At 37.0% G+C, this 20,539-nt stretch overlaps 1 protein-coding gene across 2 annotated transcripts in view; it reads right to left on the reverse strand.

Moving 5' to 3' along the window:
* Positions 1-2,070: 2,070 nt before the first annotated feature.
* The window catches only part of LOC150092373 (lysine-specific demethylase 8-like), a 101,569-nt gene continuing 83,100 nt past the window's right edge, over positions 2,071-20,539 (reverse strand). For both annotated transcript variants that reach the window (XM_090415011.1, XM_090415010.1), the window contains exons 9-10: positions 12,087-12,179; positions 2,071-2,311 (exon numbers count right to left, since the gene is read on the reverse strand). In XM_090415011.1, coding sequence (XP_090271137.1) covers positions 2,147-2,311; positions 12,087-12,179 — 258 coding nt within the window. In that variant the 3' untranslated portion in view covers positions 2,071-2,146. The remainder of the gene's footprint in view (positions 2,312-12,086; positions 12,180-20,539) is intronic.

A 20,539-nucleotide genomic window follows, 5' to 3' on the forward strand; every position in this document is an offset into this window, starting at 1 on the left:
GTCTCCTGCACGAGTATGCCTGAAGGGAAATAAACACTGTGTTGTGGCTGTATACAGTAGTTGATGTAAAGGTCATATTCTAGGCAACAAATACTAGTCAGATAGTCATATTGGTTATAATTAAATACTATTCATAAAACTTCCCTGAATGCTTTTATTTGGGTAATGAATATTTAAGAAAAACATTTTGGTAACAGACATTATTATTATTATTTGACACCTCCAGGGAGTCCTAAGACTCATCAAGGGAGGGCATCTATTCTACAACCCTCTGTCTCCACCATTCAACCTCATCCACAAACCGCCTCATCTACACCAACCATCTACTGTCCACCATCACCACTATTATTTTCACAGACAATCACAAACATCCATGCCCACGGTGAGATTCGAACCTGCAGCCTTTTGGCTGGAGAGCGGATATGCTATCCACTCGGCCAAAAGTGAAGGAACTCATTCCCCTCCTTCATTTATTTTATTTCTTTTCTATTTTTTTGGTAAAAGAACTGCAGAGTTTTTCAAAGTCTGATATAATAGAAGTAACTTGTAGCATCATATCATTGATTCATTAATTTAAATAAAAAAAAAGTGAATGTTTGTAAACAAGATTCGCAGAGCCCTAGAATTTCAGTTGTGGAACCTTTGGGCTCCACGGAGCCTGTTTTGGGAACTGTGGAATAGGGGACCATTTTTTAAAATTAGATTCTGGAATATTTCCACTCAAACCTGCAAATGGCAAATATAAGAGGAAAGCACTGTGATCCCATGAAACAAATGCGAACAGTGAAAATATTATTATTATTATTATTACAAGAACACATCCATGGAGTCCTAAGACTCATTGTGGGAGATCCAAACTATCAACACAATATCTATCATACCCTCCTTGAAACCATTAACAGACAAAGCACTCACAACTGACTTAGGCAACCCATTCCATTCATCAACCACTCCACAAGCAAAAAATCTAGTCCTCACACTCTTACTAACCATTTTATTACCCAACTTCCAGGGATAATCTCTTGTCCTGCTCCCTCTAGCCAAGTGCTGAAATATTTCCTTTTGTATTAATCCTATAAAATTCCTTAAGTAACTTAAATGTTTCTATCATATTCCCCCCCAACACACACCCTTCTTTTTTGCTTATGAACAAACTTTTGCAACCCACAAGCCTTCAATCTCTTCTCATAGGGAGCATTCCACAGACCATTCACTATCTTGGTCACTTGCCTCTGGATCCTATCTACCACTTCCTCATACCCAAGAAACTCAGGTGATCAGACCGGAGCACAGTAATCCAGATGTGGTCATATCAAGGCTTTATAAAGAGGAATGATAACTCCCTTATGTCTGCTCGTTAATGTGTTCTTCAATAACCAAGTAATCCTGTATGCTAGCCTGGCTACTTTAGCAATATGTCCTCTAAATTTTAACTCTCTATTTCGTTGTCCTCTTCTGAACAGCATCTAGGTCCCCAAGAGGAGCTAGATTTTTTTATTTTATCTCAGCTGTCCTCTCTAAGGAATAAAACCATTCCTCTACTTCCCTGGTGATAGAAATTTCTATATGTCTGTAAGTATTTTGGAAGTTAACAATAATAAAAAAACTGGTGATAAGGATAACAGGAAACTGAATAACTATTGCAATTCCATTCTGATCCAAATTTTCTGAACTGTTTCTGATTTGATACATTATTTGAAATAAGCACTCATCTCATCTTCCTTTCCCTCTTTTACCTTGCAGTGTCGAGAGTTTATTAATCATCAGACCTCAAGCCGTTCACAGGATAAAGTGGTCAGCCCTATGTCCCAACGTCCCAATGCCTGTAGTGTTGAGTTCTCAAGGCCATTTTGCCTGCTTTGTGGGATGAAAAACCTCAGGATAAACAGGGGAAAAAAACCTACTGTCCATACCCAAGACCGGCTAACTTGGCTATGGCTGAGAAGATCCTTCAGCTCCTCACGTCACCATGGGAATCGAACCTAGGACACTCCTTCCCCAGGCATATGGTCGCGAAGTGCACAGCCACTAGGCTAACTGCGCAGAGAAGAAATAAGCACTACTACGCAAAAAAGTTCAACATTTATTTTAGCTTCATATATATTTTTTGGCATACAGAGATTTTTTTCCACATGTAAAAACAGGCTTACTGCCACCAAAAACTTACAGAAAAACTGACTTCCAAGGATCGGACATAATGCCAACATTTAGGTGGTATATATAATGTATCACCTGTTTGTAAAATACATTCTTGATAAGAAGCTGAAGCAAATAACGGATACTGCTCAAGGTCTGGATTTTCCACATCTACCTACAGTAATAAGAGTAATAAGAAGACATCAATTAACCATATGGGGATAAAATTCAGGAAGTTAAAATAATTTTAAAATACAGTGGAACTTCGGTTGTCAAACTTAATTCATTCCCAGAGAATGTTCAGAAATTGGAATTGTTCGAAAACTGAAACCATTTTCCCATAAGAATCGATGTAAAATGGATTAATCCGTTCCCGAACCCCAGATGATTGTTTATTTAAACCTTTACAACAGTACTTCATGCATAAGATCGTATACAAACATAATGAAAATGCATAAAATCTTACATAAAAAGAATAAACACAATAAATAGATAAAATAAAAACGAAAATTTAACTTCCCTTTAACTATACATATGGAGGAGAGTTGATGGTGTAAGTGGAAGGAAGTGAGTAAGGGGAGTCCTTCTGGGTTTTTTTTCTCTTTCTCTTTTCTGTCTCTTGGCACCACTCGACTCTGCTTGAGACACATTGGGCCTCTGTCTCACCAAAAACCTGTCCAATGACATTTGTTTTTGCCTGCATTTTAAAATGTTTCTGAAGTGAGACATGGCACTGTCATTGAAATGGTTTATGATGCGGTTTGCTACAGCTCTGTGTGGGTGATATCTTGCCACAAAACTTTGCACCTCACCCCATTTCGCACACATTTCTTTGATCAAAGAACTAGGAACATCCTCAATTCCTTCCTCTGTGTCTGAAGACATTTCCTCCACCTCCTTCTTTTGCTGCTCCTTCTGAAGATGTTCCAGTTCTTCCGTGGTGAGCTCATTCCTGTGATCCTCCACATCAGCACTGTCAACTTCCAAGCCCATGCTTTTGTCCAGAGACACAATATAGTCGACAAGAGCAACATGCCCAGCCTCAATGTCTCTGTCTGCTACACAGTCTGGCCACAATTTCCTCCAGGCCAAGTTCATTGTCCTTTAAGTCACTTGCACCTAGGCTTTGTCAAGGATACTTAAGCAATGGAGGATGTTGAAGTGATTTTTCCAGAATTCTCTGAGTGTTAATTTTGTATCAATGGTCACTTCAAAACACCTTTGAAACAGTGCTTTGGTATAGAGTTTCTTAAAGTTCGAAATGACCTGCTGGTCCATGGGCTGAATTAGAGAAGTTGTGTTAGGGGGACAGGAACTTCACTGTGATAAAATCAGACTCCTCCACTAACTCGTCCTTCAAGCCTGGAGGGTGAACAGGAGCATTGTCCATCACAAGAAGGCATGTAATTGGTAAATTTTTTTCTTGAAGGTATTTTCTCACACTTGGAGCAAAGACTTCATGGACCCACCCAAGAAATGGATCCATGAAGTCTTTTGCTATGTGGAAACGCAAGTGGGGTCTTCAAGGTCAAGCCTTGAAGTCCCCACTTGCATTTCCACATAGCAAAAGAGTCAGCCTGTCCTTCATTGGCTGGTGTCCTGGCAATGCTTTTTTCCTCCTGAGTGATGTAGGTCCTCTTTGGCAATTTTTTCCAAAATAGGCCAGTTTCATCACAGTTGAACACTTGTTGGGTAAGAAAACCCTCAGCCTTTACATAGTCACTAAATACTTGCACATATTTTTCAGCAGCTTCTCGGTTCGAACTCACAGCCTCCCCATCCCTAACCACACTATGTATGCCGCTTCTCCTCTTAAATTTCTCGAACCACCCTCTACTAGCTTTCAACACATCAGTATAAGCACTCGTACCAGGGATTTTCTTTAACAGGTCATCATGTAATTGCCTCGCTTTTTCACAAATTGTAGCCTCAGAAACACTATCCCCAGCTGTTTCTCGTTTATCCAAATTAGCAATAATTTTTCCACTTCTTCAATCGTATGCGATCTTTGTTTAGTAAGAACTTTCATCTTGCAACTTGCAACATCAACTCTCTTGATCGCCTCTTTATTTTTGAGTATTGTACATAATGTTGATTTGCCATACCAAACTGCATAGCAAGATTCGAGACAAGAATGCCATTTTCATGTTTGGATACAATTTCTTTTTTTTATCTCTATCGTGATCCTAAGAACTTTACTTTTGGCTTTGCTGCTATCACTATTCTTCTGCGGCCCCATGGTGGTTTAATTAATAATAATTTATGAAAAAAAAACAACAAAATACAAAGAAAATCAAGAAAACTGACTGCAAATTCGAGCAGGTGTGTGCACTGAATGAAGGCTGCCGTGTAACTGACGCTTTCCTGCCTTACAGCTCAGCACGCGAAGCACGTGGTTGACGTTTGCCTGTTCAGGGAACCGAATTGTTCGAGGCGTTCGACAACCGAGGTTCCACTGTATTACATAAAGAACATTACTACTTACTTCTCATACCTCATGGAACATAAGACCGAGATATGTTTCTTCCAGATACCTCTGTCCTGAGCCACCAGTTCAACTTTTCTCCAAGTCTTCCAGCCAGCCATTCATCTTTCTTTCCTGTTATTCTCTGCCAAGTTAATTTAGGCCTTCTCTTTTCTGTTTTCCTTCTGGGATCCATGTAAGGCCACTCTAGGAATCTCTCTCTGCTGTCCATTCTCAGTACCTGTCCAATCCATTTCCATCTCAGTTTTTTTATTTAATCGGTGATGCTTTTTTTTTGCATAGTCAGCTTATTTAAGTAATTGTTTGTTAAAAATATGTTGTGGCCAAAATATTTTTAATCTTGCATGCAGATATTTTGTTTGAAAAATAATTTAGTTTCCTATTTTTGGTGCGCTTTTATGTCTCTGATTGAAGAGCTGAAGAGCTTTATTATGGCATTTTGAAGATTTCCATATATTATTTAATTTTCTGAAAACATATTAGCTTTTGTCAGTCTTTGCATTATATCCCTGTCAGATCCACTTTCAGTATCTATATTTGCTCCCAAGTATGTAAAATTCTTAACTTCTACAGCATGCTGATTGATCTTATCTCTTTGTAGCATTTGCTGTTTAGTTAAGAACTTTTGTTTTAGTCATATTTATTTTAAATATGACTAAAGCAAATTAGACCAACCATTTCAGTTGTTTTATACGTCTTCTAATTTTGTTTTATATCATTGTACACTGTATTTTAATGATATCAAAACTATGTCATCAGCATAATCTAGATCTTCTAACTGTGACACAAATAGGATTCCATTTAATTCTTCTTTTTGCACCTGTCTTTTCTCATAATCCAATCAATGACTATATTAAAAAATAACACAGACATTGAAAAATATGCTGGAAGTTTTTTCACTTCATCAGACTATAATAATTTTAGTTTAATCCTTTATCCAAGAGTAAGCAAACAAAGTTTGAGCCTGAAATATCTTCAGGACTGAGGCAACTCATGGTAAAGGTGGCCAAGCTCTCATCACTCCTTCTCTTAGTATCTCCCATAATGCAATTTACCACGAGTTGCCTCAGTCCTGAAGATACTTCAGGCACAAACTTGGTTTGCTTACACTTGGATAAAGGATTAAACTAAATTTATTATTGTCTAACCAAGTGAATAAAACTTCCAGCAGATCATCATCATCAAATTCCTGCTATGTAACCCCCTAAAGGGGTGTACAGATGATAGTACAACATGAAAAAAATTACATCATTACTAACATCCTATCTACAATTTTCCTCCAAATCAGTCTGTTACTTGTCAAGACTCCAATATTATCAGATCTTATATTTCTATCGTCTAACGCACTTTGTACCGTATCAACCCACCTATATCTTGGTCTTCCTCTGGGTCATTTTTCTACCAACCTGGCAGAGAACACTTGTTTTGATAATCTTTCTTCGCCCATTCTGTTTAAGTGACCATACCACCTGAGATTAGCTCTGCTAACGCATTCCTGGATGTTGACAATGTCAAGTTCTTTCCTAATATCCTCATTTTTAATATGATATTGCCATTGATGCCATCTATTCATGCCTATAATCTTTCTCAGGACTCTCATATCTGTGGTCTCTAGTCTTTGGTCAAGTGTTTTACTTCTGACCCAGCTCTCAGATCCATAAGTTTGAACACTGTCTTATATACAGCTAATTTAGTGTTCCGACTAATTACTCTCTTATTCCATCTGAATTTAATCAATTGACTATCTACCATACCAGCTTTGATGATTCTGTTGTCTATTTCTATATTTAATTTACCATCTTCAGTAAAAAACGTGCCTAAGTAGCTGAAATGTTTCACTTGTTCCACAGGTTCTCCATTCACAACACAGTTGACATTTTCAATGATTCTGCCTATTTTCATTGTCTTTGTCTTTTTATTGCTGACCTTCATACCATATCTATTACAATAGCTATTCAATTTAGTCAGAGAATCTTGCAGACTTGTAGCGGATTTATTTAGAAGTATAACATCGTCCGCATAAAGCAAAGAGCTGACATTAACATCTGCAATTTTGATATCATGTTTAATACCACTTTCCTTCATAATGCGATCCATATAGATAATGAATAACAGAGGAGATAATGTACATCCTTGTCTCACACCAGATTTAACATTAAACCATCTTCCTGTACTTCCTTCAATTCTAACTGCTGACTTACAACTCAAATAAAGACTAAGTACTGCTTGATATAATGCCGCATTGACACCATATAACTGTAGCGTATTGAACAGCTTCTCTCTTGGCACCTTGTCATATGCCTTTTCCAGATCGACAAAACTTAACAGATCTTTGTTATATTCCCCTGCTTTCTGAACTATTTGTCATAAAGTGAATCATTGGGAATCATAAAGTCAATCATTGGGAATTCGTCCCTCTGTCCAGGCTTTCTGAACTATGCAGTGGCTTCCTTCTACTCCTGCTGCCTTTCCACATTTCAAGCTGTTTTTTACCACTGTGCTGTCATCATTGCTTGTTTCATTTAGCAGTTTTTCAAAGTAATTACTCCATACTTCAAGGATATCTTTTTCTCCCGTTTTCATGTCACCTTTATCATCTCTAACTCCTTTTACAGCACTCTTTCTTCTATTCCTAAGCTTCTTCAACAACCTCCAGAATATTTTGCCATCTTCTTGATATTTATTTTCTATATTCTTGCCAAAGTCCTCCCATGACTTTTGTTTAGCTAGTTTTACACAGTGTTTAGCATTCTTGCATTTGTCTCTGTATTCTCTAAGAGCACAAGCTGACTTATTTGACAGGAACTTTTGATATGCTTTCTTCTTTTCCTTCACTGCCTCTTTAACTTCCTGTGTCCACCAGGGAGTTCTGATTTTTTTATCCTTGCAGACAACCTCCCCACATGCCTCTCTGGCAGAATCAATCAATGTTTTCTTCGGAGTTTGCCACTGAATCTCCGAGGTTTAATTCCTGTTCTCAAACTCTTTCATTTTTTCTTCAATAATCTTTGTGTATTTTAGTCTACAGTTCACATCTGAGAGCTGCTCAACTTTTATTCACTTGAAAACTTTCTTACATGTTATTCTTTTCAATATGAAATTCAGTTTTATCCTGCTCAAGAGTACATAGTGATCACTTCCAATTTCAAATCCTCTGTACACTTCTGGTGTCCTGCACCAGGGTGAAAACATCACTATCAACAATAACATAGTCAATGAGACTTTTCTTATTCCTTGCCTCTTCTCTCCATGTGAATTTGTGCACATTTTTATATTGGAACATGGTGTTAGTAATAACCAGTCCATGTCCTGAGTAGAAATCCAACAGATATTTGCCATTATTATTAGCTTTGCTCTTTTCTCCAAATTTTCCCAAAATATTTTTGTATGTCTGACAATCATTTCCTACTCTGCTATTTAGATCCCCAACAAGGAACAACTTTTCCTTTTCATTGTGTCAGTTGCTTTTTCTAAAGCATCAAAAAAATTCCTCCACTTCTACCTTAGTAGAACCTTCTGTAGGACCATAGGCACAAATAAGTCTCATTGTCCAGTTCCCCATTCTCATATTTGCCCACATTACTCTACTTGAGACTGACTGCCATTCAAGAAGCTTAGCCTTGTATTTTGTGTTGAATACTATGGCTACTCCTTTTCCTTGATTGTCATTGCCTGAATATAACATTTTGTATTTATTGCTCAGAAAGATCTCACCAGTTTTGGTCTTTTTTGTTTCAGTCACCCCTATAATGTCGATCTGGTACTTATCTAATTCCTCAGCTAGCTCCATTTCTTTGCCATTCAGGCTTCTTATGTTGATAGTACCGATCTTTAACTATGGTGATGTTGAGTTGGGGTTTGTTTTCAGATTTGTTCCAGTAGCTGACTTTTCGCTGTTCACCCTGGTTCCCTGGCGAAAACAACGGGGGCCTTGTTTAACCGGGTGACGCCCCAGCAGGCAAGAAATTTTGTCATGTCGTACCATCATTTTTTTTTATTTTGGTTTAACCAATAAGAATACAATTTGGTCGGCTAAATCCCAAATTGCCAGCCCATCCTCGTTCGTTCAGTATCCAAGTGGATACCCAACAGGGTGCACCACGAGAAGGTGAGGATTGGACATTAGGTCAGAAGCCCTGGCCGGCCGGTTCTCTGCATTCCTTTAAAGGCTATGTGGAGGTCTCCTCTCAGTTATACAGCTTTGACCCTTCTCTAAATCCAGAGTAATTTAATAATAAGGTGAGACACCTTTTGGCAACTCGTATAGGTAAATATGACTTCGCCATTGTTTCCACCTTAGTATCACCACCTTTAGGTCTGGCTCTCACTGACGAGACCTCAATAAAGGTCGAAACCGGTCTGGGCAGTGGCCCTTCCCTTAATGCATAGCATTATACATGTCTGCAAGGAGATGTGCTTTGCATTATGGGAGATACTAAGACAAGGAGTGATGAGAGCTTGGTCCATCTTTACCACGAGTTGCTTCAGTCCTGAAGATACTTCAGGTGCAACCTTTGTTTGCTTACACTTGGATAAAAGATTGAACTAAATTATTATAACACAGACATTACATAACCCTGTCTTATACCAGATCTTATCTGAAATCATTCAGATATTGTTTGCTGTACAATAAGAAAACGTATATTCCCTTATACATTTCTTTAATTATTCTCACAGATTTGTCAGTAATTCCATTTTTCAACATCCACATTATTTTTATTCTTAACAAATATGAGAATATGAAGGCTGAAAATATGAGATATTATTTTACAATAAATTGCAATATATATATATGAATGAAACAATTAATGTCAATATTAGCATAACATGTTTACTTTTCAACAAAATCTTCAAATCGATGCCCTTCTCTCGATATTGCCAAATCTTGAAATTGTGATGACAGTAGTTTGTTCCATCACTACACTAGCTATGTATAGTACTTGGACTATCTTGTTCTCATAATGATGGTTCTTCCCCTCTCAAGGTCAAAACAAGTAGTAATCAAATGGAACCAACTATTTAATATTAGGGAGGATTAGTCCAGTGTTTCTATCTCCAATATCACATTCACACACAGTGAATGTGTTGGGTGCACTGTACTGTGAGAAAGTTCATCAGGAAATTATCATCTTAGTAGCAAGTCACTGAAGCAAATGGAACAGCACACAATTTTACCTCTCCACCTCCTCCCCATCAAGAAGAAACCTTGGCGCCCATATCTGGGCACAATAGTCTAGATGGGGTCTTATCAAGGCCCAATACAGAGGAACAATAACCTGTTTGTCTCTGCTTGTTAAAGTATTTTTCAGCAACCAAGTGATTTGATGAGCTGATTTAGCCACTTTTGCGATGTGCCCCTAAACTTCAACTCCCTATCCACCAACACTCCCAAATCCCTTGCCTCATCAATCTCCTGGAGTACGGTTCCATCAATGTGATATACTGCTGCTAATCTTTTCACCCCAAAATGCATAACGTTACACTTTGCCACATTAAATTGACATCCATTCTCCTTAGCCCAGTCCTCCAAACTATTCAAATCATCCTGCAAAAAAATTGACATCCTGTGCACTCACTATTACTCTACCCAACTTTGCATCGTCAGCAAACAAATGAGCACTTCCTCTCAGATCCTTTCCTATATCGTTAATAAACAAATTGAACAGTAGTGGTCCAAGAAGAGAGTCCCGCGGCACACCACTTGTCACAGGCTGTCTTTTGGACTCTACTCCTGAATAAACCACTCTTTGATATCTCTCCATCAACCACCCTCCTATCCATCTCACCAACCCTATATCCATCCCCATATGCTGCAGTTTACTGATTAGAATTCCATGTGGTATCCTGTCAAAGGCCTTAGCAAGGTCCAGTAGAATCACTGCAAACCCATTACCCTTATCCAGTTCAGCCGTCACTGTGTTATAAAACGTGAGCAAATTACCGAGGCATGATCTACCTTTCACAAAACCATCATGTCCCCCATACGGTATCCTATTTTCATCTATCCAATCTTGTATTTCCCTCTTGACTATTTTCCCCAAGACCTTGACAATGATTCCTGCAACAATATATGCAAGTATACTTGAGAAACGGTTGAGAAGAATTGTGGATGAAAAGCTTGGGGAAGAACAAGCTGGATTCGCGACAAATAGAGGCTGTCAGGATCAGATATTCACTTTACGACAAACAGTTCAGAAATCCTGGTAATATAACAAAGATCTGTATTTAAGTTTTGTAGATCCGGAAAAGGCATATGACAAGGTGCCAAGAGAGAAGCTATTTGAAACACTATGGTTATATGGTGTCAGTGGGGCATTATATCAAGCAATAGTCTTTATTTCAGTTGTAAGTCAGCAGTTAGAATTAAAGGAAGTACAGGAAGATTTTTTAAATCTGGTGTCAGACAAGGATGTACATTATCCCCTCTGTTATTTATTATCTATATGGATCACATTATAAAGGAAAGTGGTATTAAACCTGATATCAAAATTGGAGATGTTGATGTCAGCTCTTTGCTTTATGCAGACGATGGTATGCTTCTAAATAAATCTGCTACAAGTCTGCAAGATGTTGTAACAGACATGGTATGAAGGTCAGCAATAACAAGACAAAGACAATGAAAATAGGCAGAAGCATCGAAAATGTCAATTGCATTCTGAATGGAGAACTTGTGGAACAAATAAAACATTTCAGCTACTTAGGCACGATTTTTAGTGAAGATTGTAAATTAAATATGGAAATAGACAACAGTATCAACAAAGCTGGCATGGTAGGAAGTCGATAGAATAAATTCATAGTGAGAAATTAGTCAGAACACTAAATTAGCTGTATACAAGACAGTGTTCAAACCAATTTTAACTTATAGATCTGAGAGCTGGATCAGAAGTAAAACACTTCACCAAATATGAGTCCTGAGAAAGATTAGGGACATGAACAGATGGCTTCAATGACAATATCATATTAAAAATGAGGATATTAGGAAAGAACTTGACCTTGTCAGCATCCAGGAATGCGTTAGCAGAGGCTAATTCCACTCTTAATGGGTGAGGAAAGATGACCAAAACAAGTGTTCTTTCTCTGTCAGGTTTGCAGGAAAACAACCCAGAGGAAGACCAAGATATAGGTGGATTGATACAGTAAAAAGTACCTTAGAAGATAGAAATATAAGAGCTGATAACGTTGGATCTTGTCAAGTAACGGACTGATTTGGAGGAAAATTGTAGATAGGAAGTTAGTGATATTGTAAATTTTTCATTTAGTACTATCATATCCTGTATACCCCTTGAGGGTACATGGCAGGAATTTGATGATGATGATGATGATGATATTTTCTTATTTCCTAGAACTCTTTCTTAACCTCCCAAAGATCAAGAATCTGCTGTGTTTATTTACTTTCTCTTCTCAAAAAGAAGAATTTTTCATTAATTAATTATATAAACAATCAAATGACAATGTAAAGCATTACCTGACTTGTATTATTTAAGAGAAAATTTTCATGTGGATAGAGGAGTGGGGTTGTTTCTTCAGAGTAAAGACGAATATATTTCTTTCCCATTACCTAAAATAAAAAAAAAACACTATGGATATTTTCATGAATGTGTATACATCTGAATAATTGTTATCACAGTATTGCCTTACTAAAATGTTACTACTGAATATAATACTATTCCACATGAACGCTCATAAAAAAAAATATAGGATATAATTATTTGAAAGAAAATTACTTCAAATTAACATCCTTTGAAGCATGATTCTGTATGTGTCTGCTATGAAGCTGCTGTGACATATTCAGTTGTGTGAAATCATTTTTCCTTCAAGATATTTTCCAGCCTGGGGAAGAAGTTAAAAGGGTCCAATCTAGTATGTTTGGTAAAGAACCACAGAGATGTGATGTGATATTTTGGATAAGAATTTTACAACTGCAGAATGCAATGTGCTGAGCTGTAAATCGCCTGATCATTTGTGAGCAAATTTACCATGAAGTGTCTTTCAAAGATATTTTCGAATGACTCTTAGACAACCTGCTTTATCGTGGCCTTGGGAAAGAAATTTCAGACTCTGCACGTTAAGAAAAGTAACTAACATATGACTGGCCATGTCTCATTTCTTCAGGTAAGGTGATAATGGCATATTTCAGTGCAGACTTTGAAGAATGGTTGTAGTAGAGAATAGAATTATTTAATGAACACTTTGTCAATGCTTTTACACAGGTGACAGAAATGCCGTATTAAACTAGAAATGATCATACACTCATTTTTAGTCAGAGGAAATAGAAATGAGTGTATGAGACATTGGGCAGGCTAGATGTTAATAATGATAAAATGTTGGATGGTATATTGCCACAATTTCATAGGGTATGTGCAATGGAATTGACTGCATCCTTAATGTGGTTATTTACTGAGTCTTATAACAGCTAGTGCCATAAGGGAACAAAAAGACAAATTCCTCTGCAATTCTTATGTTCAGCTTAATTCCCTTTTATATAGATGGGCACTATGAGAACTCTACTCTAATCATTTGGACTTTGACTTTCTGATCAGGGCTGGCTTGGTTGGCCATAAGGTTAGCATAATCGCTCTCCAGCCAAGAGGCTGCGGGTTCAAATCCTGCCAGAGGCACGGATGTTTGTGATTTTCCTACTAACCATTTACCAAATGTACTGCTGTAACATGTGTGTCCTAGCACAGTATGATCTTTGTTTTCTTTGCACCATAAAAATAAAGCATAACTATGCCAGCCCGGTTGGCTGAGTAGTTAGCATATCCGCTTTCCAACCAACAAGTCGTGGGTTTGAATCACACCATGGGCATGGATGTTTGTAATTATCTTTAGGTGGAAGATGAATTTCATTGCCTGGTGTGAGACCACCTTCTAGCTTAGTGGAGGCCTGAAGTGGTGAAAAAGTTCCATGTTTGGTCTTTAGAGGGTTTCTGGATAATGTAAAAATACATAATAAAATTACAAAAAATATATATAAAATTGACAAAAATGAAAAAAAAAAAAAAATTCTTACCACCCACAGTACAAATGTATTACAGGTTTAGTAGGTCACAGAAAAAAAAACAAAAAAACTATCTGACCAGGCACTCTAAATTATACAGTCATCCATCTATTCACTGGACATCAACAAAAGCCATATGGTCACTGAGATGCTCAGTGATGTGCAACACTAGCCCTCACCAAGTAGTCTTGTTATATGCTTTTCTGGAGGCTTCAACTCTTGAAGACCAGTCATTCCAGACACACTACCCATCCATCCATCTCACTGGCAGTCTACTCTCCTTTTCCCAGGAACTTTACCTTCTAATACTGTTTTGAGAAGTCCTCCCATACTTTCAATGTGTCCAAAGTATTTCAACTTTCTTCAGACCACATGCAATTTACAGACAAAAAATACTAGTTGTGATGGGCGATAGATGCCGTTGATGTAGATGATTCGTAGTAGAAGCTCGATGTAGTGGTTGAGGCAATTGTAGGTATCCTCCTGCGATGAGTCTTCGGACTTCTTGGAGGTGTCAGGAATAATAATAATAATATCCTTAAGGAGCCTTAAAGGTGTACTGATCTTTTCTAGCACCCATCCATTTGTTCACCTTTCAGTATATGATATCTTCAACAGCCTTCAGTAACATCACATCTCAAGTAGATATCCATTTCCTATCAGACTTCTTTAGGGTCCAAGTCTCACTTTGTTCTCATGGAGATAGATCCATCCTTCCAGATTTTAGACACTTCTCTGATTGTTGTTTTAGTCATTCCTAATCTTCTTCTGATGTCTTCTGAACAGCAATTCTTCATATTAATAATAGATTCCAGGTACTCAAACCTGCTGACTTCCTCAATTCTATATCCATTAAGGTACACTTGTTTCTCAGCTACTTACCTGTCTATTTCCTTTGAGAATCATAATATTTGTCTTGATAGAGTTGAATTGAGTTGAAGTCCTCTGGTATTACTGATCTCATTAATTTTGTCAAGAATTTGTCATAGTTCTTCCTTGTCATTATAAAGGAGTACTGTATCATCTGCATATCTCAGATTGCTGATCAATCTTTGCCTATCCTAATTCCTGTCTTAAGCTCATCCAATGCCACACACATGATGTCCTCAGCATAGATACTAAACAGGTGAGGAGAAAGTAAGCATCCTTGACTAACTCTCTTTCTAACTCGAAGCTAGTCAGTTAATCCAACACACGTTCTTAACGTGGTTTCTTGCTCACTGTACAAGTTAGCTATCAACCTGATAGTGTGTTGAGGAAAATCCATTATTTTCATTACTTCTCACAGTTTCATATGATGATCACAGTCAAAAGCTTTAAAGTATTCTATGAAACACATTACCATAGAGAGTCTAAATTCTTTATACTTTTCTATGATCTGTCTAAGGCAAAGGATCTTATATCTGGTATCCTTACCTTTCCTAAAACCTGCTCGTTCCTCAGGTATCTCTGCCTCAACTTTGGCCTCAATCCTATTTAGAATGATCATTAATAAAATCTTGCATAAGAGATTAAACTAATAGTTCTATAGTTCTTGTAATTCTTATCTCCCTTCTTATGTAATGGTATGAAAATCGACTTCTTCCTGTCTCTAGGCCATGATTCTGTCTCTCATATCCTTATAATCAATCTATGAAACACTCTTATTTCTTCATATCCTGTGGCCTTAATTAACTCTGCTGGGATTCCATTTTCACCCAGCACCTTATTGTTGTTAAGTATTTAACTGCTCTTTCAACCTTATGCCTAAGTGGGGGAGGTTCCAAATTGAAATTTTTCTGGTTGAGAGGGTTCATCCAAATTTTCCTTATCCTTTCTGCTGTACAGTTCCTCGCAGTATTCTTTCCATCCATTTTTGATTTCCATTTCTTCTGTTAGTACTGCTCCATTCCATTCAATATGGGCTTGAACTTGTGCTTTAGATCCCAAACTAAATGAAACACTTTTATAATTATGCCTCTTCATCTGGAACTCTATCTCTTCCCATTTATTAGCATAAAAATTTTCCTTGTCCTGCCTATAACTCTTCTGACTTTTCTATGTAATCTCTTATATTCTTCCCATGTGTCTCTTTGTTTCTCCAACCACCTTCTTTCAATTAGATCCCATGTTGAATCTAATATTCATGAGTCTCTTGGTCTTTGAGTTGGGCTGAAATACTTCTTGGCTGTATCCTGTATCCCAGCCTAACCTTGACTCCTTCCCAAAGCATTTCAGGTAAGTTCTCCCCACTAGTCTCCAAAGGATCATCCAAATGAGTTGACATTTCTTCTGTGAACCGACTAAGAATTACTCTGACATCCAATCTAGTGGGATGTGCCTAAAGTAGAAGATTTTAGAGTATTAGTCTTACTTTGGCTCTTAGTCTTGAATACTGGTCCTGAAGCGACCATCTAGCTGATGGTCGCTTCAGGACAAGTATTCACATTAGAGATGCTTGTCTTCCACCGTTGGATAGCCAGGATGTAATCAATCTGGTGCTTTACCCTACAAATGTTAGATGTCCAAGTATAGGTCTGTCATGGGTGTTTCTGGAAGCAGGTATTGGTAATAACTAATCTAACAGCATGAGAAAATTCTAACAGTCTTTCACCATGGGTGTTCATTCACCCAGACCAAATGCAAATAACTCCGGCCTAATTCCCATACTCATTCCCACATCTGCATTAAAGTCCTCTAAGATATAAAGTACATCTCTCCTTGGTAGGCAGTCCAAAACAGTCTAAGTTTTGGACTGGCTACCATGGAGAGATGTACTTTATATGTTCTTTGAAGAATTCTGAATTCCTTAATCTCCTCATCAGGTTTATCTAAGTGTGGGGTGCATAAACTACCATAATTGACACACTGGTAGGATGAGCCTTAAGACTAATACAAAGTATCCTCTCATTAACAGGATTATAACCAAGATGGACTCTTGTAAGAACTGTCTTCAGTATTACAACTACCCCATGATGCCTTGAGTTACCTTTTGAATAAACAGCTAGCTTATGCAGCATAGCCACTGCAAAACTTTTATACCTCGATATTTAATCATTTCTGGTCAAATATCATCTACTCCAGCTGCCATTCCACATTTCAAACTTTTGATGGCTTTTTCTACCTCAAGTATAAATACTTGAGGTAGAAATTTTCTAGTATGCTTGTTTCATTTAACAGTCTTTAAAAGTAATTACTCCAGACATCTAGATTATCCTTATCTTCAGTTTTCATTCACCTTTATCATCTTTTCCTTTTACAGTACTCTTTCACCGTTTCTAACTTGTTGACTGGTGGTTTTGCATTGTTAATCGCAAATATTGCCTCCATACAAAGTAAATTTGCATCTGCTGTAGGAAGCAGTGAGCTAGTTTTTTCTATCTTAGTAAGAAACAATTCTCTACCGATGGATTTTGGCGAAGGAACAAAATTAAGACCTTTTGAGAGAATATGCTCTTCTTCCAGACTAAGGGTGTAAGTTGATTTGTTTATTACTAATTTTTTAAGGCCTTCATGATGCTTATTAGGTGTGAATCGTTCTCGTGTTAATCTGAGTAAATTAAATTTCCTAATTAGCTTAGATTTATTGATTTCCTGAGTTCTTGAAGCCCGGTGTGTGCTTATCTCTTTTATGGTGTTCCCCAACATGGGGTCTAAAGATACTGCTAAACGATTTTCCAAAGTGAGTTTTTTTTTCTGAAGAGATAGACTAAGTTTCGTTTCATGTCACCAGTTCATTCTGATAAAAGATCTAATTTCGCTTTTTGGTAAATTCTATGCACCCTTTCCATTGTGATGATTTCCTTTAATTGTAGGAATTTCAAAATGATTGAAAAGGACTTACACTGTTTTAAAAAGACAAGCCTATTGATGAATAGTCCAATGCTTCTGGTGGTTTTCTGATAAGCTTTTGTAAGTTGGAATGTATCCTTGTCAGAAGGAATATGATGATCATTAGTTACATTGACTCAGTGAATTAGATATGTTAATCTTTTTTTGACTGACCGAAACTGAGAAAATAGATAACAAGTTAATTTAATGGAGCACACAACATGTTTTGTCAAAACGACTTCTTCAGGTGTGGTAACACTTAAAGCAAATTAAAAAATACCATAAAAACACTGTGCCATTATAATAACAGACTTGTAAACTGAAGTTAAGAATGGACTATAACGACAATTCAAACTAACTTCAGTTTACAAGTCTGTTATTATAATGGCAGTGTTTTCATGTTTTTTTTTAATTTGCTTCTAATGTTCCAATGCAAGAATGTTCTCAGCATTTAAAAAAACAAGATTGCTAAAAAGATTTTTGCTCTCCTCTCATACTGTATTAGTTCGGGGTATTTTAAGTTCAAAGAGAAAATTTATAAACAGAAAAAAGGACTAGCTATGGGTAGCCCCCTGTCCTCAATACTGCCAACATTTTTTTCGAGGATTTCGAGGAAAAAGCCATCTCTAAAGCAACATTAAAATCTAGAACATGGCTCCGCTATGTGGACGATATATTCCTCATTTGGGAGCATGGTGCAGAGAATCTTCACATCTTCCTGAATCATTTAAACAACTTCCACCAAGACATAAAATTTACCATCAAGATTGAAGAAAATTGTTCCCTTTCATTTCTAGACATGAAGCTTACTAAGATGTCTGATTCTTTAAGGATCTCAATCTTCAGGTAATCAACACACATGGATAGATACCTACATGCAACCTCACATCACTATCCCACACAAAAGTTAGGTATCATTTCCACATTGGTTCACCGTGCTCGCTCAGTATTGTCCAATAAAGAAGAACTAAAAAATGAACTAAAATATCTAGAAAGAACTTTCTTAAATAATGGATACTCTTCCAAAAACATTAAGAGGCAACTATACCAGAGGCCCTCAAAACAACACAGAGATCCCTAACAACCCCAAGGATTATATTTCTTTACCATACATCAGCTCGCTCTCCTGGAAACCAAGAAGAATTTTGAAAAAATTTAATATAAAAACATGTTTTTCAACTCTTCCAAAACTGAGGTCAGTTCTTAGCCACCCTAAACAAGCTCATAACCATCTTCAGTTCCCTGGTGTATATAAAATAATATGTGATTGTGGGAGGCCATACTGTGGCCAGACTGAGAAGTCAATCCTCCTATAGCTAGAGGAACATTTCATACAATAGAATCAGAGCAACTGCACTCTCAAGTCACATCTTATTTTCAGTGAACATAAATGATGAAGCCTGCCAACACGGAGTAGATTGGAACGCAACATCAAACGTTTATATTTGTCAGGATGAAGTGGAACGGCACATAGTTGAAACCAAAGAAATTGTCCTACACCCGTCTCACATAAACAGCAACCTCAGTCATAGCCTATCTGACTTGCATAGTTCTGCCATTAGATACTGGCGTACGCACGAACTCATACACTCGCATTTGCACAACAACAGAACTACAGAACAGACTATAACCACAATTCAAACTTGTAAACTGAAGTTAAGTTTGAATTGTCGTTATAGACCATTCTTAACTTCAGTTTACAAGTCTGTTATTATAATGGCACAGTGTTTTTATGGGTTTTTTTTAATTTGCTTTAAGTGTTAACATGTTAACACACCTGAAGAAATCGTTTTGACGAAACATGTTGTGTGCTCCATTAAATTAACTTATCTATTTTCTTGGTTTCAGTTAGTCAAAAAAAAAAATTTATATATATCTTTTTATAATCACATTTATGGACCATTGGACAAAAGCAGAACAAATGCTGCTCATTGGGTATTGTATATTATAAATTAATTCTTTCATACTCCACATGAAGGAATAATACGAAAATATAGAATTTATTTAAAAATGCAACATGAGAAAATGTAAATATATTAAATTAAATTATATATTAAATGTAAAAATATTAAAGCCACAGTGCTAACTTTCTGGCATAAAATATGCATTACAATTAAAAAATTAGCCTAAAATGTTATGAATTACAAGATTAAAAACTGACCTTCACATTGAAGTTTTGTACTATCAAGTAAAGAAAATATCCCTCTGAAACTGTTAGTTGACTCAGAGGATATTATTTTAAGTTTTTTTTTTTAAATTGATGAAACATTTCATTAATGTGAGCTAGAACAGTGAGGGTGGCTTCATTGATTCGCAAATAGACCTGATAGATAAATTATCAATATTCTGAAAGTATTTGAATGTTCTAGTATTAGAGGTTGAATACTTCTCAAGATAATTTTAGTAAACTTTTTAAAGGGGGGGGGGGACTTTACTCATTATAAAATTGAAAAATACTACTACAAACTCTTGTTTGCAGCCTGTCATTGCCACTGTATTTGTGCAATGTGAATATTATCATGAAAAATAAAACCAAAATGACCTGACTCCTACTAGGCGCGTCCCTCGGGTGGCAGATGAGGGAAACCCCAACGGGTTGTTCCAAATAAAGAATAAGGAGTCGTGGACCAAAGGATGCAGCAAAGGAGTGGCAAGACAGCTGCATTATTCTGCCATTCAACCCTATGAATCAGGAGTCTCCACTGTGTCAAGAGAATATTACTGCGTCCGAGGAAACCAACGCGACTGATCCTAGATCACAGGGAGCAGCCGAGAAGTTTAGTATGCGGTCAGCCAATAGAGTTTCGCATCTCTTAACCTTAAATATAAGGACACTGTTAAAACCTGGGAAAATAAATTTGATGGAAAAAGAACTTGCTAGGATTACATGGGACATTGTAGGCTTGGCTGAAACCCATTGGACAGGAGAAGGAGTTATAAACCTAAATTCAGGAAAACTATTCTACTCAGGCAGAGAGGACAATATACATAGAGGAGTTGCCATTTTAGTGAACAATAGGGTACAAAATGCAGTCATGGCCATAGAACCACATGGCTCAAGAATGATCACTATCAGATTAAAAGGTAAAGAAAAAATGTTCACTTTA

The sequence above is a fragment of the Typopeltis vanoorti genome, chromosome 26 (genome assembly GCF_054136105.1).
Source record: "Typopeltis vanoorti isolate ZY-2024b chromosome 26, IOZ_Tvanoo_1.0, whole genome shotgun sequence".
NCBI classification, from domain to species: Eukaryota; Metazoa; Arthropoda; class Arachnida; order Uropygi; family Thelyphonidae; genus Typopeltis; species Typopeltis vanoorti.